This window comes from Bubalus kerabau, chromosome 15, assembly GCF_029407905.1.
Source record: "Bubalus kerabau isolate K-KA32 ecotype Philippines breed swamp buffalo chromosome 15, PCC_UOA_SB_1v2, whole genome shotgun sequence".
Taxonomy (NCBI): Eukaryota; Metazoa; Chordata; class Mammalia; order Artiodactyla; family Bovidae; genus Bubalus; species Bubalus kerabau.
This window is the reverse complement of record NC_073638.1, coordinates 8,256,759-8,284,528: the sequence shown is the minus strand read 5'-3', so window position 1 is coordinate 8,284,528 and position 27,770 is coordinate 8,256,759. Positions and strand designations below refer to the sequence as shown.

The window sequence follows — 27,770 nt, the reverse complement described above, 5'->3', positions numbered from 1 at the left end:
ACCTGATTGTAAGAACTGACTCCTTGAAAAGACCCTGATGCTGGAAAAGATTGAAGGCAGGAGGAGAAGGTGACGACAGAGGATGAGATGGTTGGATGGCATCACTGACTCAATGGACATGAATTTGAGTAAACTCTGGGAGTCAGTGATGGACAGGGAGGCCTGGCGTGCTGCATTCCATGGGGTCACAAAGAGTCGGACATGACGGAGCGACTGAATTGAACTGACTGAAATTCTCATTTGAGGCTTCCCTGGTGGCCCAGCTGGTAAAAAATCTGCCTGCAATGTGGGAGACCTGGGTTTGATCCCTGGGTTGGGAAGATCCCCTGGAGAAGGGAAAGGCTACCCACTCCAGTATTCTGACCTGGAGAATTCCATGGACCGTATAGTTCATGGGGTTGCAAAGAGTCGGACACGACTGAGAGACTCTCAGCGATTCTCATTTTAGTGATTTTTAGCTAGCTGGTATACTGTTATTATTCATCTCTCACTGCCTTTAGAATTTGAAGGTGATTCTCAATTTAGTTGACAAACTCCCCTTACAGCTGATTGTTTGGGGTTGATGAAAGTAGTTTCTTTAGTTTCTGTAATCCTGCAAAGCTTGTTCTCCACCTACCTCTAGTAGTCATGGAGCAGTTTGACATTCCAGATCACTTCAGTTCTTTCTTACCAGTGGGTCTGGGTGATAGGAAGTTAGATCTTTGTAGAACCAAGTGGCTTAGAAATTTCACAGATAAGGATGTTAATACATACCTTTGAATTGACTGTATTAGCTTATGTGGGAAAGTTTTGATAAAAAGAACCACTTTGTTGTTTTTTTCCTCTATTGCATCATAACATTTTCAATAAGAAACTCATTAACTTGTTTTAACTGAGGATTCATTGCCATTATAACTAATGCAGGGTTAAATCTTGCCTTTTCTTAAGCAGACAGTTTCTTTAAGGTGCAAGTTCATAGCACAAAGATTTGTTTGCGGGAAAACTGTCAAGGGATTTAGTTGGAAAATCTCTCAAGCCCTTTAGAAACTACCATTTAGGTTTAATTGATGTTTTTATAAATTAATGAAACCTAATTATTTATCAGGTTTCCAATTTAGTAAAGGTAAATTTCTGCTTGGTCAATACTTCTTTACTCTTTTAGTTTGAGTCATCGTGATTGAAGAAATCCACCATTTAATTTCACTGAAATGAGCTAGTAAGTTAGATATGTAGTTAGTCTGATATTCAGTATAACTTTGCAGTATTACTATACTAGCAGATACTAGTCACTAAAAGGCATGATTTCTAGGGATTCTCAGAGAGAAGTTTAGGTTATACCTTTCACTGTTCTGATGTAGCTCAAGTTACTAGTCAGCTAAAGACAATACTTAGCTTTGCCCTAGCCTTAAAGTGACTAATGCACAAACTTGACTTCATGACTGTCAGAGACCCTGAATCACAATGTGTTGCCTCCTAAACTGCACTGCATTGGAACTGAATGTGAGTTTTAGAATATACAGAATTTTTTACACTGAAAAAGTTAAGTTCAGGAGCATGTGGAGCAAACAGAAACAGTATACACAATTTCATTTCTTGGTTTTTATCTCTTTCATGAATTTTCTTCCTGAAAATACAGAGGGAGTCTCCAGTGTATCACTGTCTTGTTCACTATCTGTATAGCCCTTGTTGAAATAGTGCCCACAGTCCCATGGTTACAGTATTTCTGGTGGTCTCAGGTGGCTTCCACGAGCACACAGCTGCTGGAAGCTCTCTTTGGCTCTTATTTTAGGCTTGGAGCCCAGAAACAAGCCCAAGGGACAGGGTGGCTTCAAGGCTTCAGGCCTTTTATATGTCAAAGAAATGAGAAGCTAAGCTAGAGAGCTGATTTCTTATTTCTCACTCTCATAATGGGTACGGACAACTGAGATCCAATATTTCTGACACAGGCTTTTCCTGGTGGTAGGTTTTTGTAGCATTCAGAGTTAGAAAAAGGCCCTGGAGGCAATGCACTGTGTGCTGGCTGTTTCTGTAGAGGATTAGCTCCTTGAGGTTGGGGGTACAGTGTCAAATGCTGCAGAAGATGTCTTGTTCAGTGTTACTGGGTGAAATATAAAATATAAAGATACACTGAGGCTCAGGGAGCCAAAATTGTAGTTTTTATTTATCTCTATAATTGGGTAGGGGACTTACACTTTAGCATGTTAGAATGTATGCTGCTGCTGCTGCTGCTAAATCGCTTCAGTTGTGTCTAACTCTGTGCGACCCCATAGACGGCAGCCCACCAGGCTCCCCCGTCCCTGGGATTCTCCAGGCAAGAACACTGGAGTGGGTTGCCATTTCCTTCTCCAGTGCATGAAAGTGAAAAGTGAAAGTGAAGTCGCTCAGTCGTGTCCAACTCCTAGCGACCCCATGAACTGCAGCCCACCAGGCCCCTCCGTCCATGGGATTTTCCGGGCAAGAGTACTGGAGTGGGTTGCCATTGCCTTCTCCGGTTAGAATGTATAAACTACAGTAAATAAAAATTATAGCACTTTAAAATTTAGTAGCTGAGAAACTAATAAATTTTGAAGTAGATAAAACATACCAGGTTAGAAGACTCGAAAGCGACATACATGATTTCTTTTCTTTTTTTTTTTTTATTATTGGAACTCACTTTAGTTTTTAATTAATTTATTTTAACTGGAGGCTGATTACTTTACGGTATTGTAGTGTTTTTTGCCATACATTGACATGAATCATCCATGGGGTCACACATACACGTTTTTAAGTTTGAAATTGAATGATGGCCTCATCATGGGTTGACTGTGTGCTGTCTGATAAGAGCCTGGCGTAAATTATGTGTATCGTTTCTATAAAAAGTCTCTTTATTTGCAGCAATAAAATAATTAGAGACAATGTGTCTCCCAGGGTGTGGGAAGCTCTGAAGCCAGACAGAGTTGCACAAGTTGACACAGTTGGAATTCCTCAGTTGTGACTGCTAAATAAAAGTCTTAGCTATTCAGAGTCACAGCAGGCAATTGCTGACTGTGTACTGATCATTGTGCATGCGTATTGGAAACTCAGCATGGTATTTAGGTGAATGAGTTTTAGTTTTTGGAATAAAAGATTGACATTTATTTTCAGGTTTTTTGATGAGTATAATCAGTCACCCTTAAAACAGTATACATCATATATTTAAAGTATTTTCTTCAAAGCCACTTAAAGCATTTTTATAATGACCATGCCATCTAAATATATGAAACACCAACAGTTAAAACTGTTACATAATGGAGATGCAATAAGATCCATAAGAATAAGAAATTGTCTTTTCAAGTGAGGAAATGATAAGAAAACTGCAAATGATCTGGTTAAAAAAAAGGTTTTTTTTCAACTTTAAGATAGTGAGATGACTATAATAAGCCATTTAATTAAAAGCAGAATATTTGAATCTTAAAGTAGAACAAAAAAGTAATAAAATAATGTATCCCAACAAAATTTTCTCCATTGTGATACCTTAAAGATGGGATGGGCTCAAAGGTGCAAAATGAAAGCTACACTGTTAAAACCCAAGTTTTCCTGAAATATTCTGAGACATTGCTTTAATATTTCAAAATGGGGCAGGACAGCAGAAAAATGAAGTCTGTAAACATGTGGGATAGCAAGTTTATTGAAAACAACTTACAAAAAACATTGTGTAAATGGAGAATGATGATCTTTGTGCCCTTACTTCCCTGGCAGCCCAGGCTCAACTGTGTTTTGCAGTGTTATTCTTTTCTGTTCTTTTTGGAAGAACAAGGCAAGATGCCAGCATACTTCCACATCTTGTCCAAGACAGAGGCTTATGTATTCGGCTTTCAATTACTATTCATTATAAAATGTTTCCAGTTAACTTTAAGAGGACGTTAGCCTTGTTGCTATGTGAAAAACTTATTTTGCCATACTAGACTGTTCATGTGTAGTCATGATATTACACAATATAATGCACTTTTGTTTGTCCAAAGAAAATAAGTAAATAAAAATAGAATAATGTAAACCCAAATATGTGCTCACAATAAACACAGCCAGCCACATTAGAATGCTAGACCCACATTTTGCTCACCAGTCCATTAAATTGAACTTAGAACATTTTTGGAGGTTCACATATGTTAGATTGTTTCTTTGCTTGATCAGTGGCTCAGTGGTGAAGTCTCTGCTGATGCAGGAGACACTGGAGACATGGGTTCGATCCCTGGGTCAGGAAGATCCCATGGAGAAAGAAATTTAAACTGCTCCAGGGTTCTTGAGTGAAAAATCCCATGGACAAAATCCCTAGCAGGCTCCATGGGGTCGCAAAAGAGTCCAACAAGACTTAGCGACTAAACAGCAACAACAAAATGTTTTCTTAGGGGATGCTGGAATGTGGATAATCTGTTAACTACTGAGATGATACTTTGAAGTTTCATCAGCAGCAATATGAGTGTCATATAACTCTTATTAATGTAATGGTGCCTGATCTAAACTAATGATGGGAAAATATTCTCGAGCAAATGATAAATTTACCTTTGGAATAGAGACAGTTGACTGTTACGATGTTTGATGTCCCTTGACTGTTTTCTAGGTTGGAAGGTACTTTGGTTGCATTCAGTTTGGTGCCATCCTAAAGTGGTAATTGTCTTTTTAGGTCCTTAGATGTAAGCTTAACCTAAGAGTAGTAACGAGGAACCAACAGTAACATATCTTTCTAGCCAATGATTTCTTCCTTAAAAGTAACAGTGGTTTTGATTATGATAGTTTACCACGCTCTTATTATGTACTTGACATGCATGATTTCATCTGGTCATTGCAACAGTTTTACAAAGTAGGTGTATTAATATTATACTAATTTTATAAATAAGTATATTGAAACTTGAAGGGTTTAAGTAACTTTCCTATATATAGCAAAAATGGTAGTCTGTTTGACACCAAAACCATTGGTCTTATCATTTTTTAAAATGAAACTTGTTTGTATTAGAAAACGGTACAAGGAAATAACCTGGATTAGCTTTCTCTATAGTGATTAAAGTTTGTGGAACTTTTAGTTGTTTTTTGCTTATTGTTGTTGTTTTTTATTTAACTGGATGCTCTCTCCATCAAGCTTGATTAGATTACCAGAATCATTTTTAGAGGTGGATTTTTTCTAAAGCAATACTGAAATTTTAGGTTACCACCTAAAATATCTGGTCTGCTTCTGTCAACTTCCACTCCTTTGCCTTTTGTAAAGCTTGTCAACAGATCCTAAATGAAAGAAGCTTATAGCCATTCCCTCTGGCCCTCTGATTTCATTTACTTGACTTAATTCTTAGGTGTGTTTGTTTGCTGGGGCTCCTCTGTTCCCATTACAGCTTTTATAGCTAGAGATGGGGCTGAGTCTAACCACCTGGCTTCTTATCTCTAATTGATCTTTGCCAGTCCTGAAAAGACCTTAGTTTTACCTTTTCTAAATACTCTAAATTCTTGCAACCTCTTATTTTTAAAGCCCTGTGCCTGAGGCAGTAAAGACTGGAGAGGTTCCCTGTCAACCATGGGCTTAATGTTTGGTGAGGGTAATGGGACTTAGACACAAATGTTATTAAATATATAATATAATTATAGGGTATTTCAGTAGTCATGCAGAAAGGTGCTAGATTATGGTAGTACAGTACTTCTCAGAGTATTATATCAGAGTAGGGGAAAAATGCATTCTCAGTAGTCTGGAAACATGACCCAAACTAGCTGCCTCAATGGAAGTGACAAGAGTCAAGTTCATTCATATAAATTCTGCGATATTGGCGATATGGTACATTTTTTAAAAATGTAAAACAGGATAAAACTGCTTTGCTTCCTTCTCTGTAGTTTTCTAATAAAAGTTGTAGTGCCAGAAAAACACACTGCAGGTATCCATGGCTTCTGTACTCCTGCTCCTGGTACACTACTGTGTGTGCCATACGGCATGCCAGTATTTGGTATTTATAAGTATCAGCAGATGTGTGGGCCTGGTTGGATTACTTAGGGTGGGACTTTCTAATTAATCCAGAAAGAAGCTGATCTTATAGGTGCTGAAAAAGGTGTAAAGGAAGCTCCATGTACTGTCCTCAAGGATAGCCAGATGCTCTTATAAAGTACAATCCAGTTTCACAGTGGAGCTGTGAGTACTGGCTTATTGGAAGGCATTTGAAGGTCACAATAGAGACAAATGGGTGCTTCCAACTTGAAGAATGGCTTTGTGGATGTTGAGACAGCAGAAGTTTAGATTCTTTGGTTTGGCTAAAACATTGATGGTGCAAAGACCAGTTTGAGAAAGAAGATGGCCTTAGAAACATAGAGGATAGATGATGTGCTTTAATTAGTTAGTAGGTAACAATTTAGACCCTGATGCTGGGAAAGATTGAAGGTGAGAGGAGAAGGGGACGACAGAGGATGAGATGGTTGGATGGTATCACCGACTTGATGCACATGAGTGTGAGTAATTTCTGGGAGTTGGTGATGGACAGGGAGGCCTGGCGTGCTGCAGTCCATGGGGTTGCAAAGAGTCAGACACACCTGAGGGACTGAACTGAACAATTTAGTGTGGTGCTTTAAAAAGGAGATAAAACTAGTTAGATCATGATTTTATTATAAATGTGTTTGTCGTATGATACCAAGAAGGAGCTGATGGAAAAGGGAGGTAAGTTTTAAGAGCTGGAGACAGGCTGATGGGTGACATAAAAAAAAAGTAACGCCAAGCGCTCTTCCAGAGTCATCATCTTGCATAGATACTTCAGGTAGGTGAGAGAAAGGAGGGCTGGAACACTCAGCACTTTCCATTACCAAATCTATTGATAAGGGCAAACGTTGTAGATGCCCAGCAAACAAGGCTTGGCCTAAGGAAGAGGTCATGTGTAGGAAGGTAGACCAGGAAGTTCAGTAAAGTGTGCCAGACCATACCTGTGTTGCTGATACGCTTAGGAAAGCTGGTTTTCTGTGCTGGATAGCTCAATATTTTTTAGTTAAGTCAAAAAAAGGCAAGGGAGATAGTTCATACATTTTTGTTGGCAATTCCAGCATCCAGACTTAATGGCCACTCAGGAGTTGCCTGCACATAGACACACAGGTAGTGCTTTTTAAAGAAAACATATATTGAACTAGAACAAGGTAGCTAAAGATTGGTTTATCTGTCCTGAAGAATAGTGTATGAGGAAGATTATCAACAGAGGCAGGAGAGGAAGGCTCAGTCAGGAAAAGAATCCAGAGAAACTGCAGTGTGTGGTTTCTGTTCACCCTGCTATCCCCACCCCTGAGATTTATCCCCAGGGTTGGGAGATGGGTGGTTTAGTTCTTCCTTTAAACTTTCTATTTTTAACTTGGGTTGTAGCAATAGTGAAGTCTTTGTGGTTTTTCATTTTTAATTTTTATGGAATTTGTAGCTTTATAGAAATTGTGGATAAAATCTGGCCAAGTGTTGGTTCCTGTTTATTGTTTTTTGGCTGGAATCTTCTGGAACTGCTTCCCAGACACATATCATTTATAGGATTACAAACTGTTTGGTCTTTATTAGAGGCCAGCACCACTGTTTATTTTCTCTGAAGCTATTGTGAAGATAGTAATTTAATACACATTAAATGTTATGCCTACAATGAAAATATTTCATATTCTACACTTGCCATCATAACAAACAGTGGTTTACAAATAGTTAACATTTGTTGAGGACCAGAACTTCAAGTTTCTCTTCTGTACCAGACACTGTGTTAAGTTCATTTCATGTAATGGTCATGACATTCTTGTAAGGGATTAGTATCTTCCCTTTGTACAGGAGGAACCTGAGATTCAGAAAAGCTAAGTGCTTGTTCTAAGAATATTGCAGTAAGTGGTGGACCCTGGATTGGTGTCCGTGTCTGAATCTTGTGCACACTTAGTCCATACATGAAAGAATGATTGATTTGAAGGAAGGATTTTTTTTCTCATATCTGAGCACATCCCTTACATAACCACGATTGCACATTTGTGTACCAAAGTGGGCATTTTCAAACTTTGTTCAAATAAGAGCCATAGGAATGATTCCTATTGACAAGAGGGTCTCATGATGTTTTTTTCTTACACTTATAGTAACACACCCGCTGTTGTGTTCCTCTGACTTTTCTCCATCTTACTATCTAACACTTGAAGTTCTGTGAAAGAATATTAAAAGCATAACTGCAGATATTAAAAGCCAAGGGTTGTTTGGTAATTGCTTGACATATCTTCCTATGTAATACACGGTCTGGTTTTTATTAAGTGAAGGCCTGCAGTGATCCTCATTCATGTTCCCAGTACCATAAGCTTTTCAGTAATTTATCTCTGGTGGATTCTTGTGTCATGAATCCACTGGTAGTTGGTGTACACTTTTTCCCTTTGGGTCCCTCTGTTCTCTGTGTCTGTTTTGCTTTGGGCACTAATTGGGAAGAGAGAGGAACAATAGATACCTACCTTTAACCAGCTTAGAGAGAAAAGTAAGTGCAAGAAGGCAAAGTGGTTGTCTGAGCAGGCTTTACAAATAGCTTGAGAAAATAGAAGTGAGAGGCAAAGGAGAAAGGTAAAGATGGATTCACCTGAATGCAGAGTTCCAGAGAATGGCAAGGAGAGCTCAGAAAGCCTTCTTAAGTGAACAATGCAAAGAAATAGAGGAAAACAATAGAATGGGAAAGACCAGAGATCTCTTCAAGAAAATTAGAGATACGAAGGGAATATTACATGCAAGATGGGCATAATAAAGGACAGAAATGGTAAGGACCTAATAGAAGCAGAAGAGATCAAGAAGAGGTGGCAAGAATATACAAAAGAACTATACAAAAAGAGTCTTAATGACCCAGATAACCATGATGGTGTGGTCACTCACCTAGAGCCAGACTTCTTGAAGTGTGAAGTCAAGTGGGCCTTCCTTAGGAAGCATCACTGCGAACAAAGCTAGTGGAGGTGATGGAATTCCAGCTCAGCTATTTCAAATCCTAAAAGATGATGCTTTAAAGTGCTGCACTCAATATGCCAACAAATTTGGAAAACTTGGCAGTGGCCACAGTACTTGAAAAGGGCAGTTTTCACTCCAATCCCAAAGAACGTCAATGCCAAATAATTTCAAACTATCACACAATTGTACTCATCTCACATGCTAGCAAGGTTATGCCAAAAACTCTTCAAGCTAGGCTTCAGCAGTACATGAACTGAGAAGTTCCAGATGTACAATGATGTACAAGCTGAGTTTAGAAAAGGCAGAGGAACTGGAGATCAAATTGCCAACATTCGTTGGATCATAGAGAAAGCAACGGAATTACAGAAAAACATCTGCTTCATTGACTATGCTAAAGCCTTTGACCATGTAAATCACAACAAAATGTGGAAAATTCCTAAAGAGATGGGAATACCAGACCACTTTACCTGCCTCCTAGGAAACGTATTTGCAGCCAAGAAGCAACAGTTAGAACTGGACATGAGACAATGGACTGGTTCAAAATTGGGAAAGGAGTACAACAAGACTGTATGTTATCACCCTGTTTATTTAACTTATATACAGAGTACATCATTCAAAATGCCAGGTTGGGTGAATCACAAGCTGGAATCAAGATTGCAAGGAGAAATACCAACAACCTCAAATAGGCAGATGATACCACTCTAATGGCAGAAAGTGAAGATGAACTAAAGAGACTCTTGATGAGGGTAAAAAAAGGAAAATGAAAAAGCGGACTTAAAGCTCATTATGAAAACAGATCATGGCACCTGGCCCCATCACTTCATGGCAAATAGATGGAGAAAAAATGGAAACAGTGACAGATTTTCTTTTCTTGGGCTCCCAAATCATTGTGGATGGCGACTGAAGCAATGAAATTAAAAGATGCTTGATCCTTGGAAGGAAAACTGTGACAAACCTAAACAGTGCATTAAAAAGCAGAGACATCAGTTAGTTGGCAAAGGTCCATATAGTCAAACCTATGGTTTATTATGGTTTTTTCAGTAGTCATGTATGGAGTTGAACCGTTAAGAAGGCTGAGTGCCAAAGAATTCCTGGTTTCCGATTGTGGTGCTGAAGACAACTCTTGAGAGTTACTTGGACTGCAAGGAGATCAAAACAATCAATCCTAAAAGAAATCATCCCTGAATATTTCTTGGAAGGACTGATGCTGAAGCTGAAGCTCCTAGAGCCAACTCATTGGAAAAAACCTTGATGGTGGGAAACATTGAAGGCTAAAGGAGAAGGGGGCAGCAGAAGATGAGATGGTTGGGTAGCGTCACCAAATCAATGGATATGAATTTGAGCACAGCTTTGCGTGCTGCAGTTCATGGGATTACAAAAAATCGGATATGACTTACTAACTGAACAACAAAAAGAAACTGAACACCTCTAACATTATTCAGTTATCTTGTGGCTGCTGCTGCTAAGTCATGTCAGTTGTGTCCGACTCTGTGCGACCCCATAGACGGCAGCCCAACAGCCTCCTCCGTCCCTGGCATTCTCCAGGCAAGAATATTGGAGTGGGTTGCCATTTCCTTCTCCTATCTGTGGCACTAGAAAATAAAAGAATGTGCATTTCTTTTGACATTTAGACTATCTAATTAATGCATTTTGCTGATAGCTTATTCCAAGCTAATAAGTACGCCAGATGGGGAAACAGTGGAAACAGTGTTAGACTTTATTTTTTTGGGCTCCAAAATCACTGCAGATGGTGATTGCAGCCATGAAATTAAAAGATGCTTACTCCTTGGAAGGAAAGTTATGATCAACCTAGATAGCATATTAAAAAGCAGAGACATTACCTTGCCAACAAAGGTCTGTTTAGTCAAGGCTATAGTTTTTCCTGTGGTCATGTATGGACGTGAGAGTTGGACTGTGAAGAAAGCTGAGTGCTGAAGAATTGATGCTTTTGAACTGTGGTGTTGGAGAAGACTCTTGAGAGTCCCTTGGACTGCAAGGAGATCCAAGCAGTCCATTCTAAAGGAGATCAGTCCAGGGTGTTCTTTGGAAGGACTGATGCTAAAGCTGAAACTCCAGTACTTTGGCCACCTCATGTGAAGAGTTGGCTCATTGGAAATCAGTCTCTGATGCTGGGAGGGATTGGGGGCAGGAGGAGAAGGGTACGACAGAGGATGAGATGGCTGGATGGCATCACCTACTCGATGGTCGTGAGTCTGGGTGAACTCCTGGAGTTGGTGATGGACAGGGAGGCCTGGCGTGCTGCAATTCATGGGGTCACAAAGAGTCGGACACGACTGAGCGACTGAACTGAACTGAGATCACTCCCATGTTCAATACACAAAGTCTTACTAGCTTAGATTTTATACAGCAGGTAAGGGATTAACTAGATGTCATGTAAAGGTGGCACACTTCCTTGTTTTAATCTCTTTGGGAATTGACTATGACATATAGTAGAAAAAGCCTCCAATTTTGGAAATAGAAGACCTGTCCAGATTGGAGTTGACGTCTTAGACCCTGGGCAACTTAAGTTATTACCTAACTTTTCAGAACTTTAGCCCTCATAGCTTTGTGTGATAATTAAGGAAAATATGTGAGGACTTGGAGCGAGTAAAATGTCATACCAACACTATTGTTATCATTATTGTAAATGTATGTGAAATCTTCTTTTAAATAGTAAAACATCTTCCTACCTTGGAAGATGGATAAGTAGATAACTCGTATTTTAAATGTGGAAGGTTGGAGCATTTATCCATCTTGCAGAAATTAATGGTTTCAACATGAGCTCTTGTACAGATGATATGATAATGCATACTTGGAATATGTTCATTGATGGTAAAGTTTTCTGCCTTTAAAACACTATTTAAAATAAGGTGAATAACCTAGGTTCATGGATAACTTGATAAAAGGTAAAATAGAGAAAGCACAGCAAGAGTGTCACAGCGTGTAGTGGGATGTATAAAGGAGGAGATAATGCCAGGGTGGAAGGGATCAGGAAGAGCTTTTTGGAGGAAGTAGGGACTTGAGTGAGAGAGAGAGAGAGATCTTGAATCAGAACTTGAGAGAAGACTCTTGTCCTTACAAGGTGGAATAATGATATAAAAATAAGTACAAGAGACTGAGCAGTCTGTTTCTGGTGGTAACCAGTCCTCTGCTTGATGTGAGTCTTGTTAGAGGTTTTTGGATGTGTAGGCGGAAGCTGCCTTTTGAAAGCTTCTGGACATCTTGTTAATTTGGCCTTGCCTATTGTGTCGTCACACCTTTCAAGTCCCTGCGTTGATTCCTCTGAGAAGCCTTGCACTATGCACTCAAGCTGGATTGGGCCCTTATTTGCTACTTCTGTATGCAGAGCAGTTGTGGTTAAGTGGAGTCTCTGGAGCCATTCTCCCTGAATCAAAATTCTTGCTCTGTCCTTTACTAGCTTGAGCAACCTTGGGGACGCCACTTAACCTCACTCAGTTCCTTCATCTGTAAAATGGGAATGATGATACCTACTTCAAGAGGCTGTTGTGATGATTAATGGCTTAATTTACAATAAGTTATAGGATGAGTTTCAGGCACATAGTAAGCTCTGTCTGCAGTGATGTTTTTATTAGCCTCTGTTGGAGGTTTTATCCATTGTCCTCTGATATGATTTATTTACATCCCTCATGTCCCTACGGGGCTGTGCCTTTTTGAGAAAAAGACATATCTTGTTTTTACCTTTGTATACCCTTCATAGTCTACCTTCTGTACAGTAGTATGAAGATGGTAATTCTACGACACATATGTCTGCTTCTGTGAGTCTTACTTAAATCTAATCCCAGAGCAACCAGATTTCAAGAAAAACTGCCTTAGATCAGTGGACCAGCTGGTTGTACTTGTTCTAAGATAAATATAGCTAACATTGTGACAGTCATTCCATTGATACTTCTAAAGTAAGAAGTAACTGCAGCTCTTAAGTGTATGTGTAAGGAGATGTAATTAAATATTTGCCAAGTGTTTTGTATTTCTCTAATGAGGTTGAAGTATTTCTAATGAAATGAAACTTTTAATGTTTCATTAGCATCATCTAATCATGAGTGCTACAGGTTAACTCCTTGATACAAAAACATCGCTGGCTAATTAGAGCCTACTGTAATTTCTTCAAAGTTATAATGTGAATACATGTGAAGACACCCTATGCTTAAGTTGCAGCTTAGGTAAATAGAAAGGGCTGTGGTATGAGTGATGGTCATAGCATCTTTACTGTGTACAACTTTGACCCCTAGTAAATGATATTCCTCCCCCTTCACCTTGAATGTAGCCAGGATGGGATTTTTCCCTTGTTTGTCCTCAAGTTCTAATAGATGGGAAGAAGTAGGGAGAAGGAGACACTCTTGCCTAGACTAGATTCTCTGCTTGTCATATTTGAGACACTCGATCTTTCATTTTGTTTTTAAGAGAAATGTTAACTCCTATCATTACACAATTTGAGACTTTGAAATTCAACAATAAACTTTAAGAACTGAATTAGGTTTTACATTCAAGGTCCATGTAATCATATGTGAATCAGTTTTATTTACAAGGACCAGTACTTCTGTTTTGTGCATCTGACTGCTGTTTAGAAACTTTAGACAATTAGGGAAGAATGTGTTCCATGGAGTGATGTCAGTGAAAGGTGTTGTTCTTTTTAGTTCAGAATTACACTCAGTGGGGGATGGAGTCAATATTAAAAGGATGATCTGGATTCTTCATTTTTCAGATTGATCCATATGATTGCCAGAAAATATCATAAGATAATGTTGTCATATTTTTTACCTCATTGTCACTTTGGTTTTTAGAAAATGAGAACAAATAAAAGGAAAATGAGGATCCCAGGCACTTGAAGTTGAAAATAAGTCATTTTTTGAACTTCCCCTGTATTTTTGGAATTAATCTGAACTAGTTGAGAACCATATTTTCCTGTACAGTCCTGTCTCATTACGCTTCAAAAAGGATCATTCACGCATTCTTGATTCTTTCCAGCATTGAAATAGATGCCCATCCTTCATGCAGAAACACTGAATAATCAGGTAGTCTGTTACGCTTGACTGCAGTGCATCAAGAGAGAATTTGAAACTGCAGTCAACAGACTACTTTATTGAGCTCTTGCCAAGGTTACCTGAGGCCTACTAGCTGCCAGCTTCATTCCTGAAAATTAAACTTTTCCTTTCTTTTTTGAGACGCTCAGCGTGGAAATAGCCAACACTTTTCAAATGCTTTCGCTATGTGCCAGACACTGTTCTGAGTGCTTCATCTGTATTAACTCACTTAGTCCTCACAGTGACCCTGGGAGATGGGTTCTGTTCCCCTTAACAGATGAGGTCCAGAGGGGCTATGAAGGCGGCCCATGGCCATGCCACACTGCCTGGTCGAGGTGGGAAGCCAGTCCACATCATCTGCCACTGGAGCCCGTACTCTGGATTGATGGTGGGCTCCTGTGTTCTTCTTTCGGACGGGAATCTGTACAGTGTCCTTACTGAGATCTCAGTGAAAAGATGAAGCAGCTTGCCTTTCTCAGTCGAGAAGCAAGGCCACGGGAAGCAAAGAATGGTCCTGGAAGACATGTTCTGTTGTGAGGGTTTCTGTCAGGAGTTTCCTAGGACAGAGCTTCCAGGTGGCTCCTTGAGTTTGCGGGGAGATGCACAGGAACTTGTGATGAGGGGAGAGAAGGAAGGCTATCTTTTCCAAGCTTCCTAAGCTTCCTGATGCACCCGTATTACCCACTACCCCTTCTCTGCTATAGGAATTCCATCTATGACTTCCAAGTCCAGTTTAGCATAAGGACTATTATACATTATAGGTAGAAAAATAAATACATACTACATGGAACACTTTTCCAATGCCTCAGGAAGGGTGCCTGCACACAGCTCAGCTGAAAAATTATCTTAGGAGTCTGATTTGTTGTGTGTGTGTGTCTTCTCAGAACATTTACTAGAGGTGTTATGATTTCTTTACCCTTAGCCAGAGCTATGCAATATCAGGTAACTGCATACCTTTGCACACACGGGTCCCTTCTGTCTGGTGTGTGCATGCTCAGTCGCTTCAGTAGTGTCCCAGTCTTTGCAACCCTATGGACTCCTCTGTCCATTCATATCCTCTCCAGGGGATCTTCCTGATCCAGGGATTGAACCCGAGTCTCCTGTATCTCCTGCACTGTAAGGTGGATTCTTTACCGCTGAGCCACTAGGGAAGCCCCTTTCTGTCCGAAAAATCACTTAACTCTTTCACCTTTTGAGCTGAGCTTGAATGATAACAATTGATAACATTTATTAAGTTGCCTTGGGAAAAGGACATGGCAACCCACTCCTGTATTCTTGCCTGGAGAATCCTGTGGACAGAGGAGCCTGGTGGGCTCCTGTCCACAGGGTTGCACAGAGTTGGACACGACTGAAGTGACTTAGCAGCGGCAGCAAGTTGCCTAATATGTACCAGGCACAGACCTCACTTCATGTTTATAACAACCTCTGAGATCTATATTGCTTCTTTGTTGCAAAAGTAAGAAAAACAGGCCTTATTAAGGATGAGTGATTGCCTAAGGTCTCACAGCCAGCGGGGGAGGTCTAGTTCTGATGAAGCCTTTGTTTTCCTCATTGACTAACAATCCACTAGGGAGGCTCTTTACAGTTTTCTTCCTGAGAACCCAAAGCAGGACCATTCTTGAGCTGGTAGATAGACCATTCCATTCCATTCAATTCAGAATACTTCTTAGGTAGAATGTGCAGCTGGCCACAAACCTCTGTCCCTCTTTTGGGGAGAGGTGTTAGTTTGTGAGTAGTAACACCGTCTTTCCAGAGCATGATTTATTTTTTCAAACAAGACTTAAGAAAATCTGTCTCTCATGTGTATGTGTGTGTGTTAAAAGCCTCTCTGAGGCTCAAGGCCTATGGTCTTCAGAATTGTCAGTGGTGGGGGTGTTGGTAATTTCTGGGTTCACATGGGGCATTAAGTGACCTTCGTGTTTGGAAACCTAGTCTCCTGTGGGTCCTTACTGTGATTGTTAGGTGGGCTTGAGGTTTCTGAGTGGTGGGTTTTTACAGTTAAGTCCTGGTGTCAGGCCTAGACACCAGGCCACAGTTCTTCTCTTAAGGAAAAAAAAAAAAAGATTCCAACTCTAGTTACAGTGGTAAGGAGGACTTTACTCAGGACTTGCTGTAGATATCAAGAGTGTTACAGTAGGGGAGAGGGTTCGGGTTCAACTCTGAATGCAACAAGAGCAAATGAGGATTTAAGCAGCCAAGGAACCCTCTGGGTGGTGAGCCCTATCAGTGGATGGAAAATCACTAAGGGAAGACGTAAAGGGTTGGAGGGTTCTTGGTGGAGGCAGGTCGAGGACTTCAGCATCAGAGGTGGGGTGAGGAACTTGGTCAGATATCCAGTCGAGAATTTGTCTACACTGACTTGGCAGAATTTGTGCTAACACTAGGATTGGTAGGCTCAGTGAGGATAGGGAGCCCAGGTAGAGGCCTGGACAAGAAGGAGGCTCCGAGGAGCCTGATGGAAGACTGGTCAAGGAGAGGGTCTTCGTCAGGTGTGACTGCTTGAGTTCAATGTTATGCATTCAAGGTGGCAGATATGAACCCCTGGGAGATAACATTAAATGAAGTGTAGAGTGAGGGCCGTTTTCCACTGTAAAGTCTTCTTTTGAAATCAGAATAAAACTTCACCAAATTACCTCAACACGTATGAGATGCCTTTGAATAGAAAATTGACTTTGTGACTAATATGTATATATATTCCTCTTAAGTTTCTAACAGGCAAAAATCACACATATGTGATGTGTTCCCACCTATTCACCTTTCTGTATCTCATATCATTTGATGTATAATAGCTGTGCTCAGTGGGCTTCCCTGGTGGCTCAACTGTAAAGAATCTGCCTGCAGTGCAGGAGACGTGGATTTGATCCCTGGGTCAAGAAGATTCCCCGGAGAAAGAAATGGCAACTCACTCCAGTATTTCCAGCCTGGGAAATTCCATGGACAGAGGAGCCTGGCGGGCTACAGTCCATGGGGTCACAAAGAGTCAGACATGACTTAGCAACTAAACCACTACCACCAGAGTGACTTCTAGAGAAATGCGTATTCCTACTGGCAGACTTGTGTGAAGGATTAGCGTGGATGATCACAGTAGCCCTGAAAGGAGGGACCTTTAAAGCTGCCCTGATGCTGCACTGTCAGATTGATTTTTAATTTTAGTTAACAAACATAAATAGTGCTTATTGTCAGACTCTGTTCTAAACGCTTTGCAAGTGTTATGTTAATTAATCCTCAAAAGAACCCTATAAAGTGGTTATGCCACTGTTGTTCACTCTTTATAGATGAGGAAACAGAGGCCCAGAGGAGTTTAAAAATTTTGCCCAAGGTCACATAATGAGTTGGATTTCAACCTAGGCTGCCTGGCTCCAGTGTCTGCATTCTTAGTCTCTGTTAGGTTGCATCCTAGGCTTTTGCCTCCCAGGGATTCACTTCTCATTATTCTGGGCTTTTCTTTATTCTCTCCATGAATAGAGAATTATTCTTCTTCTGGATTTAGTTACTCTGGACTTTGTTCAGACTGAAGTCAGGACTGAGGAGTCTGTTTAACATGAGGTCTCCTATAAATCACAAGGTTATTCATAAACAACTTTTCAGGTGTATTTTCAATTTTTAAGGAGAATGTGTTTTTTGGTAAAAGTACATTCCCTGTCTCCTCCACAGTCTGTGTAGAATAACATCAGTGACACTTTCTAATCAAAGATTCGATGCTTCCCCCCCACCTCCACTAGTAACCCCAGTAGAATTCTTTATTTCTTCTTCTTCTTTTTTTTTTAAAATATAAATGGTGCATTTGTAGTGAATAGTAATTCTTTGATAAAACCTTTGGGAAATTGACTTCCAGATAATGCACAGCTAGCACCAAAACTTTCTTAAAGGGGCAGATCTCCTTTGGAAGCAGAAGAGATCTAATCCCTAAAACATTTCTTTTGTAGTCTCTTTAAATTTTGTTTAAATTTGTCAAGCTGGTATTGAAAAAGGTTCTGGTTAATATAGCATTAGCAGCAAAGTTATATAAATACATGCGGAAAATCTTGAGTATTTCATGGTATCTTCACCTTAGGATTTTTTTAAAACTAAAGTTTTTAAACTTTTAATTACAGATCTGTCTATGGCAGTACAGAAATTTTCCCAGTCGCTGCAGGATTTCCAGTTCGAATGTATTGGTGATGCTGAAACGGATGATGAAATTAGTATCGGTAAGTACTGCTGTTTTTCAATATCCTAGGTAATAATTTTAAAAGTCTTACTTCAGATAATAACTTCATTGAAATCAAACAGATAACACACACTCAAATACTGCTGCTGCTGCTGCTAAGTTGCTTCAGTCGTGTCCGACTCTATGCAGCCCCATAGACAGCAGCCCTTCCTTCTCCAGTGCATGAAAGTGAAAAGTGAAAGTGAAGTCGCTCAGTAAGTGTCCAACTCTTCATGACCCCATGGACTGCAGCCTACCACGCTCCTCCGTCCTTGGGATTTTCCAGGCAGGAGTACTGGAGTGGGTTGCCATTGCCTTCCCCGCCCAAATACTAAGTATGTCAAATATTCTGACTTTGATAAAAGTGTAAGGGTGATTTCTGGTTGCTGTGGAACAGTGTTATAAATTGTTTTAAAATTGAGGTCTGTGGTTTTTTCCATAAGGAAATTAATCATTGTATAATTCAGCTCAGCCCTTTGAGACAATGTGGATAACATCCTTTTTTCTTGCCTAAAAGTGAATCATTCAGGGAATTCCTGGGCAGTCTAGTGGTTAAGACTCTTCATTCTCATTGCCCAGGGCCTGGGTTCAATATCTGGTCTAGGAACTAAGATCCCACAGCAGCAGGTTGTGGCAAAACCAAAACAAAACAGAAAACAAAAGTGAATCATTCATTCAAACAAATACATATTGGTTATCTACTATTAAATATACAAGGTATTAGTTTAAGAATTATCTCACTTTTTTTAATCTTACTACTGATTTCTCTTTTAACTTCAGTATTTCTTAATACTGAAGTTAAAAGAGAAATCAGTAGTAAGAGAAAAAAGTATCAGTCATGATGTGTTAACCAATATTAGTGTAGGACAGAGAATGTTACTGGGATCAGAAGACTTGAGACTTAATCTGGTTTTCCCTCATATTTAGCAATCCAACCCTGGTGAAAGCATGTCCCTTCCTGAATCGGGTGGTTTCATTTCCCATTAGTGAAAAGGTTGGGTTTCGTGATCTCAAGTTTTATCTGTAGCTGAGTTTTTACTGGTTGAAGGTCTGGTTCATGTAGCATTCTTTCCCCCACGTTTTAACAATCCCTACTTGTCAGTTTGCAGACATGGGATCAATCTGTAGGTTGGGTTAGAGTCAGGCAGTCAGCTGTGCCGAGTGGCTTCATTCGTATCGGACTCTTTGTGACCTCATGGACTGCAGCCCACCAGGATCCTCTGTCCATGGGATTTTCCAGGCAGTCAGGAGACTGTATAAAATATGTGTATACATTTTAGAGAATAATACATCAAGTGTACTCACATTCCAGATAAAAATAGAATATTGTAAGGATTTACGATAGACTCCTGAACTGTAATATGTATATGATACACGTGGCGATATCATTAAATGCCGACTGTGATTCAGAAGGTCTCAGGTGGAGTGTGGTTTCCGCATTTCTTACACACCTGAAGGCTGGTCCACGGACCTCTCTTTGAGTAGCAGGACTTTGAAATCCCTGACACGCTTCTCCACAATCTTATTTCTCTCCTTCTTCTGAATTTTCTTTTTCGTTTATAGTTTTGTCAGGTATATACGTATTTCTCAATATTTTTATTGTTTTCGAAAACCTAAAGTATCAAGTCCAAACCCCACTGTGGAAGGACAGGGCTCTCAAGAAGAAAAGCTGGAAGAGTTTCTGATTCCTTGGGTGGCTTTAGCTTGTGACCGTCACTAAGGTCCCTTCTGGAGAAGTCACCTGCACGTCCACAGACACGCTACTCCTGCTGTGGGGTTCATGTCGTATGGACCCTGAGTGGCCAGGCCGGGCTCTTGCAGAGGCCCCTGCCAGGCAGTCGATGATTTGCCCACCCCTTGGTACTCCGGTGTGGATGTGGCTGGTGTTAGGATCGCCAGTGGCTCCCTCTGCCCTCAGGTTTGTGGAGGAGGGTGGCTGAGCCTGACTTGGTGGAGGTGTCGGTAGGGAGCCTCTCAGAAGGAGGAGAGGGCTGCCAGGTGGACCCCCGGCGACATGACTTCCTCCTATTTACAGGACGAGCGGGGCATGGTGCGTCAGGGGTCACATGACACCCACAGCCGGAACGATGGCGTCATCCTGTGTGTCGCTTCGTGACGTCTGTATCATAAGTGTCTAGCCCCCAACATAGGTTTTGTAACACATACCTCACAGACAAAACCTAGACTGTATTACTAAAATGTTAATATAGTAGCATTGTTATTTAGAAAAAGAAAGAACACTCACATACTCATATAATGGCAATTATTTCCACTTAGTAATGAGACTGTAAAAAGCAGAGACATTATTTTGCCAACAAAGGTCCATCTAGTCAAAGCTATGGTTTTTCCAGTAGTCAGGTACGGATGTGAGGTTTGGACCCTAAAGAAAGCTGAGCACCAAAGAATTGATGCGTTTGAACTGTGGTGTTGGAGAAGACTGTTGAGAGTCCCTTAGACTGAAAGGAGATCCAACCAGTCCATCCTAAAGGAAATCAGTCCTGAATATTCATTGGAAGGACTGATGCTGAAGCTGAAACTCCAATATTCTGGCCACCTGATGCGAAGAACTGACTCATTGAAGACCCTGATGCTGGGAAAGATTGAAAGCAGGAGGAGAAGGGGACAACAGAGGATGAGATGGTTGGATGGCATCACCGACTCAATGGACATGAGTTTGAGTAAGCTCCGGGAGTTGGTGATAGACACGGAGGCCTGGCATGCAGCAGTCCTTGGGGTCACAAAAAGTTGGACATAACTGAACAACTGAACTGAATGAGACTATAAAGTGCAAGAAGACAGAGGCCAGATCTTTTCCTTTGTTTTTTTTCTTTCAGTCATTTCACTTTAGCACCTGATCCAGGGTCTGACTCTTGGTAAACTCTTGGTTAAATTGTTGAATAAATGACATAATTTCGCTTATAAACTTCATTTTTTTCATTTATGTGTATCTTTTTCTAATACAATTATATATAGTTATACTGCGTATAGCTATATATTATATAAAATTTATTTCTTCTTTATAAAGAGCTTTATAGAAAATACTTCTGGATTTTTTTATAGGTATTATACTTTTTCATTTTATGATTTTAAAATATTACATAGGTTTTTATACATGAATTTGTGAAATACTCTGTTTGATACACTCAGGTTGCTTCTAGTTGGTCTTTTACTTTTTAAAAGTACAATAAATACATTTCTTCATAATTTCCATTAAGTGTCTTACTTAAAAAACTTTTTTGAAGCCATATGGTGTAACAGCAGAGGTAGGGGACTTGAATCACTACGCTCTTCAACCGTGCAGGCGGGTCGACGGTAGGCAGTTTTCCCTGGCTGTGGTGAACTTGATATCTCAACTGTGCTCTGTCTGTTTCCACTTTGACTGAATGGATGTTATTATTTTGGCTCTTGCAGTTTAGATTGGAAAGGTGTGAATTGATCAGGATATGAAGGCTTATTCAGTCGCTAAGTTGTGTTGACTGTTTGTGACCCCATTGACTGTAGTCTGCCAAGCTCCTCTGTCCATGAAATTCTCTAGGAGAGAAGACTGGAGTAGGTTGCCATGCCCTCCTCCAGGGGATCTTCCTGGGATCAAACTTGCATCTCCTGCATTGGCATGAGGATTCTTTACCACTGAACCACCAGGGAAGCCAAGACTATGATAGGCAATGAATATTAAGTTCCAATGCTTTCAGGGCTTTTTGGAATTAGATCCAAGCTGGGCAAGTGGAAGGTGAATACTACATAGGGGAAAGATATTATTAAATATTTTTTAATTATTATTTTTTAATAATTTTAAATTATTATATTATTATTTTTATTATTTTTTAATTATTCACTATTTTTAAATCAAGAGACTTATTTAGCTCCTACTGGGAATCTGATTTAAACACCAGTGCTTTGATAGGAAAACCTAATTTAGAGCACAGAGATTTATAAACAAAAATTATCTCTGAAACTATTGTAAAAATATAGATATATTCCCATATCCTCACCATTCAGCACTTTTTATCCTTTTACTACACCACCAAATGCACTGTAAATTGTTAAAAATAACTAGGATATAATAATAAAAAAAAAGACTGTGAGGCTACCACAGCTGTTTACCAAGGACAGTGGTCTAGGAATGTATCCCTGAGAATAATGGGTAAGGCGGGTGTGGATGGAGTGCAAGAACTATCCTTACCTTCATCAGCTCCAGTTCCACTTGGGAAGATGCAGTTTCGGCTGTCTTTAAGACAGCTAGTTGAAGCCCCAGTTTCAGGTTCTTCTTTATTCTTTTGACTTAATGAAAGAGGCGTGAAGTGGGGACAGCTGTGAAGGTTCGGGCTAAGTAATAGTCACACTATCCTCAGCCAGAGCAGCCTTGAGACTTACAATGATGTAACCACTGCAAAGAGTGACTTACAAAAAAAAGCTCACCTTTTATAAGCAAGCGGTGTCTCTGCAAAATAACTTATAAAGACATTTGTGAACTTTTCTGTGTACAAGTTATGGTGGTGAGAGTGGGTGAAAGATGAGTAAGATGTCTGCTTTCAGTGTGCTTATAGTAGAATAAGGTGAAAAACAGATTTTGAGCAAAGTAAGGAAAAGAGAGTGCTGTTACTGTATCAGGGTCACAAGTGAACCTGTGCAAGCTGTTCCGGGAGTTTGTGAGATGTGTGGGCCTGTGTCTGTCCTGTAAATCAGACCCACTCTTCAGCTGTCCCTGTCTGCTCACACCCTTCTGGCCATGTGCTTGTTGGTTTGTTTGTTTGTTTTCTTGGTGCCAGTGAGACATTGCTGGCTTGGAAGGAAGCAAAATGGGATTAGTCGTCTGGGACCCAGTGGGGAATTCCTGTGGCTCACAGAGCAGGTCAGTTGTTTCCAGAACTGAAGTGCTAAGCAGCACAGCACCCTGCACTCTACCTGGAGCACCTCCTTCTCATCCTAGAGCAGCAAGAAGCCAGTCCTCCTCCCTCCTCTGAGGATGGTTGAGCTGCTTCTGAGCATTTGATTGCTTCCTTTTATCTGCCCACCACGGTGCTGGCCCAATGGGAGGCCATCCAGCTTAACTTCCTACAGCTGTTCTAATTGTCCATTTTTTATGCTGCTTTGTTTTTCTGGACTGAGGAAAGACGCTGAGTTAGAAATACGTTAGGACTTGATTAGCTGGACACTTGGGGCTTAGAAACTGATGATGGAGGAGAGAAGAGTGATCACAAACTGGCGAAAGAGTCAGTGCTCCTCAATAACCTGTTTATATGGTTAGTTGTTGTTTAGTCTCTCTTTGTGTCCCCAGGCTCCTCTGTCCATGGGATTTCCCAGGCAAGAATACTAGAGCAGCTTGCCATTTCCTTCCCCAGGGGATTTTCCTGGACCAGGATTTGAACCTGCGTGTCCTGCATTGGCAAACAGATTGGGGCAGACTTGATACAAAATGTATCTATTGCATAACCATAATTATACAGAAGATAATACCTGCTGCGTTAACCCTGGTACATACCTGGAAATTGATGATGTTATGTGTCCATCCCTAAAACCTTACTAGTAGTTAATAAAATACTCTCTACAGAACATAAAAACACTAGTCTTTTGAAAACTCTATAGTGGTTCATTCAAGCAAGTAGAAGCTCAAAGATATTACTGTGAATCTATCTGAGGTGGTGGTTTTTACTTGGTTAATTTAGCACTTTAGAGTATGGGATAATAAAGGTCTGTAAATCTTAGTGTATCACTTCAGAATTTATGTCCATACCAAGTTTGGGGCTTGTAAGTGACTATATTTTTTTTCCTGCCTATTCATGCCTGTAGTTTGAAAACACTTTTAACCAAGTCTTAAAAGAAGTCTAGATTAAAAACAAAATCAAATATTGTTAGTCATGCTGAACCAGTGCCAGTAAAAATATTAGTCATTAATATGAGGCAAAGCTCATTCATTCTATGTAATCTTGGAAACTATTGGAAAGTCCAGTTGTGGTTTGTCATAAACAGCTTGGTTAGTGATGTTCTGTGATGGCCTATCGCAGTGCTCAGGAAAGTCCTGGCCCATATGACCTTTGCACTCAAGAGATTAAACATTTACCAGGAAGGAGAGGCAGTTTGCTAGTAAATATTTTAGGTGGGGACTTTCTCCTTTAGACACACCTAAAGAGAAAATTCCTTTGGTAGAGACAGGCAACATCCAACCGCTTGTCAACTAAGGTTATTGCTCTTAACTCTGAGTGGAGAAATGAGGCCATCAAGTAGGTGATTCAGATCAAAATATATTTCATAATAATTGTCCAGATAGGTCTGACATAACTCATGTGTCTGTGTTCAGGTCTCTGTTTTGAATGCAGATATGCAGACATAGCCATAACAGTGGTGAGTGCTTAATAGTTCTTAGAATGAAGAGCATAATATATTTTTTAAAAGCCCTTTTACATGAAACTCTACATGTGAATCATATCTGTACATATTGACAGATGGTAACTTGAACTCTTAAGTTTTCTATACTGAATTGGCTGGAGTGTGCCTTATATTTTGAATTCTTTTCTGACTTTAGGAGACTGCACTGAAAGGTAAGATTATAGGAGACGAATTTAAAATACTGACCTTTTATGTCACAGGAACTTTATTGTATCTTCCTGAGAAAACAGTGCTTTACCCAGGTGCAAATATTTGTTGTTAGATTACCTTTCTGAAGCTAAGTGTGCACCAGTGTAACACAGTGATTAAGTGCAATTGCCCAAGAATACGAACTGAGGCCTGAAACTGATCATTAATGCCTTCTCAGAGGGTGTGAAGTAGAAGACATTTTTCAGGGGAGTATTTGAAAATTATTTTCCTTTTCCTTGTTAGAGGAATTGTGCTTAGTTGCTCAGTCGTGTCGAATTTTTTGCAACCCCATAGATTGTAGCCTGCCAGGCTCCTCTGTCCATGAATTCTTCAGGCAAGAATCCTAGAGTGAGTAGCCATTCCCTTCTCCAGGGGATCTTCCAGACCCAGGGATTGAACGCAGGTCTCCTGCATTGCAGGCTGCCCGCAAATGCATAACTCTTTATCAAATACATCCATTGCCTTTGAGAATGCATCTGTTAGGTCTCATGGAAAGGTAGTGTTTGATCCAATTTTCCAAGTTATAAACAAGAATATGGTCTAGTGTGGGAGGTATGCAAACAGTTTTCTTTGTGTGTTTTGAGAGGATTCCTTTATAGAATAGAAACACTTTGAGAAATAGGAGCCTATATTTCAGATTAAAAAGGATCAATATATTTATAAATCCCAGGAAATTCACTTAAACAAAAACAAATAAAATCATAAATGGTTTTAGCTAAGAAAAAAACATACCTATTTTCTTCAACTTAAACTAATAAAATTCAGTTATTAAGCTACTAAACTGAAAATGCTTCTGTAAAGATTTTCCTAAGGATTCAGTTATGAGCTACAAATCCTCATCCATAGTGATCACTACTATCTGATGATGGCAGGATGCATAAGGTAGAGCATGGCCTGAAACTCTTCTTGGGCCTCTCTTAGGAAAAAGTTAGCAAACTAGAGACAATGCCATTACCAACCACAACTGAACTCTTTAAAAAAAAAACCTGCGATTTTATTAAATTCTAGGAAACAAATTACCTTCTCATTTGCTGAGTCAAAAGAAAATCCATCAGTTATTACAGACCTTCATTACAACCCACTTAAATGTGGTTATATAAATCAGGAAGTCCTCTATTAGAGTGGAACATTTCCAAATGCCTAAATTGTTTATATAAATAACATTTTCTTTTGAACTCTGTGGAGAAAGCATATTTGACTTTTTATGGCTCTCAGTTGGACAATTGAATTATTGTTTTCCATTTTCTTTTACCACCCTTATTTTTGCACCCACACAGAAACCACCCACAATTAAGGATTGAAACAGCTGGGAAAGTTGCACATTTCAGGTGGAGTTCCTGTCTTTAAAAAAACATGCCATTTGGGAGAGATGTTTTCATCATATTATCTCCATATTTTAAAGAACTTTATTTGATTTAATTTGAAATTCAAAGGCTTAGATTGTTTTTCCAGAATCTGAAATAAAAAAAATAAACTTTTCATGTTAAAAGGCACATCTAAAAGAAAAAAAATTGTCTTTTAATTTATTGATGTACATTAGAACCCCTTTCTGTCTTTTGTGAGTTGTTCTACTAAACAAAAAGTGGTTGGCTTTTTCATAGTAAACGCAAGTCTCTTACCTTCTCCAGCAAATTATATGCTCTTTGAGGTCAGAACGTTTTCTCACATTTAGATTCCTGCAAAATTCTTTAGCACCTTGTTTGTAGCAGAAGCTTAGTAAATATTTATTACATAAAAATCCACCTGGAAAATCTAGTAAATGTTTATAGAAACAAATCACTTTAAGGTACATAAATAAAATTTTAGGATCATATGTTAAAAAATAAAATATGTACATATTTGCATATATCTAGATGATTCTTTTCAGCATGGTAATAAACTAAATTTTGAGAGGAAAAATATATATTATAGCCATCCCTCAGTATTCACCAAGGGTTGGTTTCAGGAGCTTTCATGGATACCAAAATTCTTAGATGCTCAAGCCCCTTATGTAAAGTGGTGTAGTGTTTGCATGTAACTTACACAGTCCTCTTGTGTATATACTTTGTTATCTCTAGTTTAGCTATAATACCTAACACAATATAAACACTACGCAAGTAGTTGTAATTTTGATGTAAGTGCTATATAGATAGTTGCCATCAAGTGGCAAATTCAGGTTTTGCTTGTTGAAAAATTTTGGAATTTTTTTATCCTCAAATATTTTCAGTTTGCAGTTGGTTGAATCTGACTGAGGGTGCTGAACCTGTGGATAGAGAGAGTCAACTGTATTCATTCACAAATATAGCACAGACATATAAGCAGCTTTTGCATATGATTGAGAATGATTTGGAACAAATATCTTAATATTTGTAAATATCTGGACCAGAGCTAAATGTTTTAATATTCTTTAGTTTATTCAATGTTTGCTGACTACCTATTAGGTGAGCAGCTCTGTGCCCATCCCCAGTGACTTGGTGGTGAAAGAGTAGTCAGAGCTTTTGCCCTTATGGAGTATACAGACTAAGGGATAAACTGGGAGCAGTATCTTTTCTTTAGAGGACAACATGACTTAAAAAAGGCTTATTTCAGGGTGATTAGAGGTTTGCTGATTATTTTCCTTATGTAGGGGGCTTCCTAGGTGGTGCAGTGGTAAGGAATCCACCTGCCAATGCAGGAGACACAAGAGATGTTTCCCTGGTTCAGGAAGATCCCCTGGAGGAGGAAGTGGCACCCCATTCCAATATTCTTACCTGGAAAATTCCGTAGACAGAGGAGCCTGGTGGGCTACTGTCCATGGGATTGCGAAAAGTTGGACACGACTTAGCATGCACACATACAAGCTTCCTTATATGGAACAAAGGGAATTTTTAGAAATTGGTAAGTAACTTGTGCTGAGCAAGCCAGGGTGATTGGTTCACCTGCTGCTGCTGCTGCTGCTGCTAAGTCGCTTCCGTTGTGTCGGACTCTGTGCAACCCCATAGACGGTAGCCCACCAGGCTCCCCCGTCCCCGGGATTCTCCAGGCAAGAACACTGGAGTGGGTTGCCATTTCCTTCTCCAATGCAAGAAAGTGAAAAGTGAAAATGAAGTCGCTCAGTGGTGTCCGACTCTTC

The 27,770-nt window shown here is 39.8% G+C and overlaps 1 protein-coding gene across 2 annotated transcripts in view; it reads left to right on the top strand.

The window, feature by feature from the left end:
- ARHGAP42 (Rho GTPase activating protein 42) overlaps positions 1 to 27,770 on the top strand; it is a 353,084-nt gene that overhangs the window by 70,259 nt on the left and 255,055 nt on the right. For both annotated transcript variants that reach the window (XM_055547592.1, XM_055547593.1), the window contains exon 2: positions 18,009 to 18,104. In XM_055547592.1, the coding sequence (XP_055403567.1) occupies positions 18,009 to 18,104 (96 nt within the window). The remainder of the gene's footprint in view (positions 1 to 18,008; positions 18,105 to 27,770) is intronic.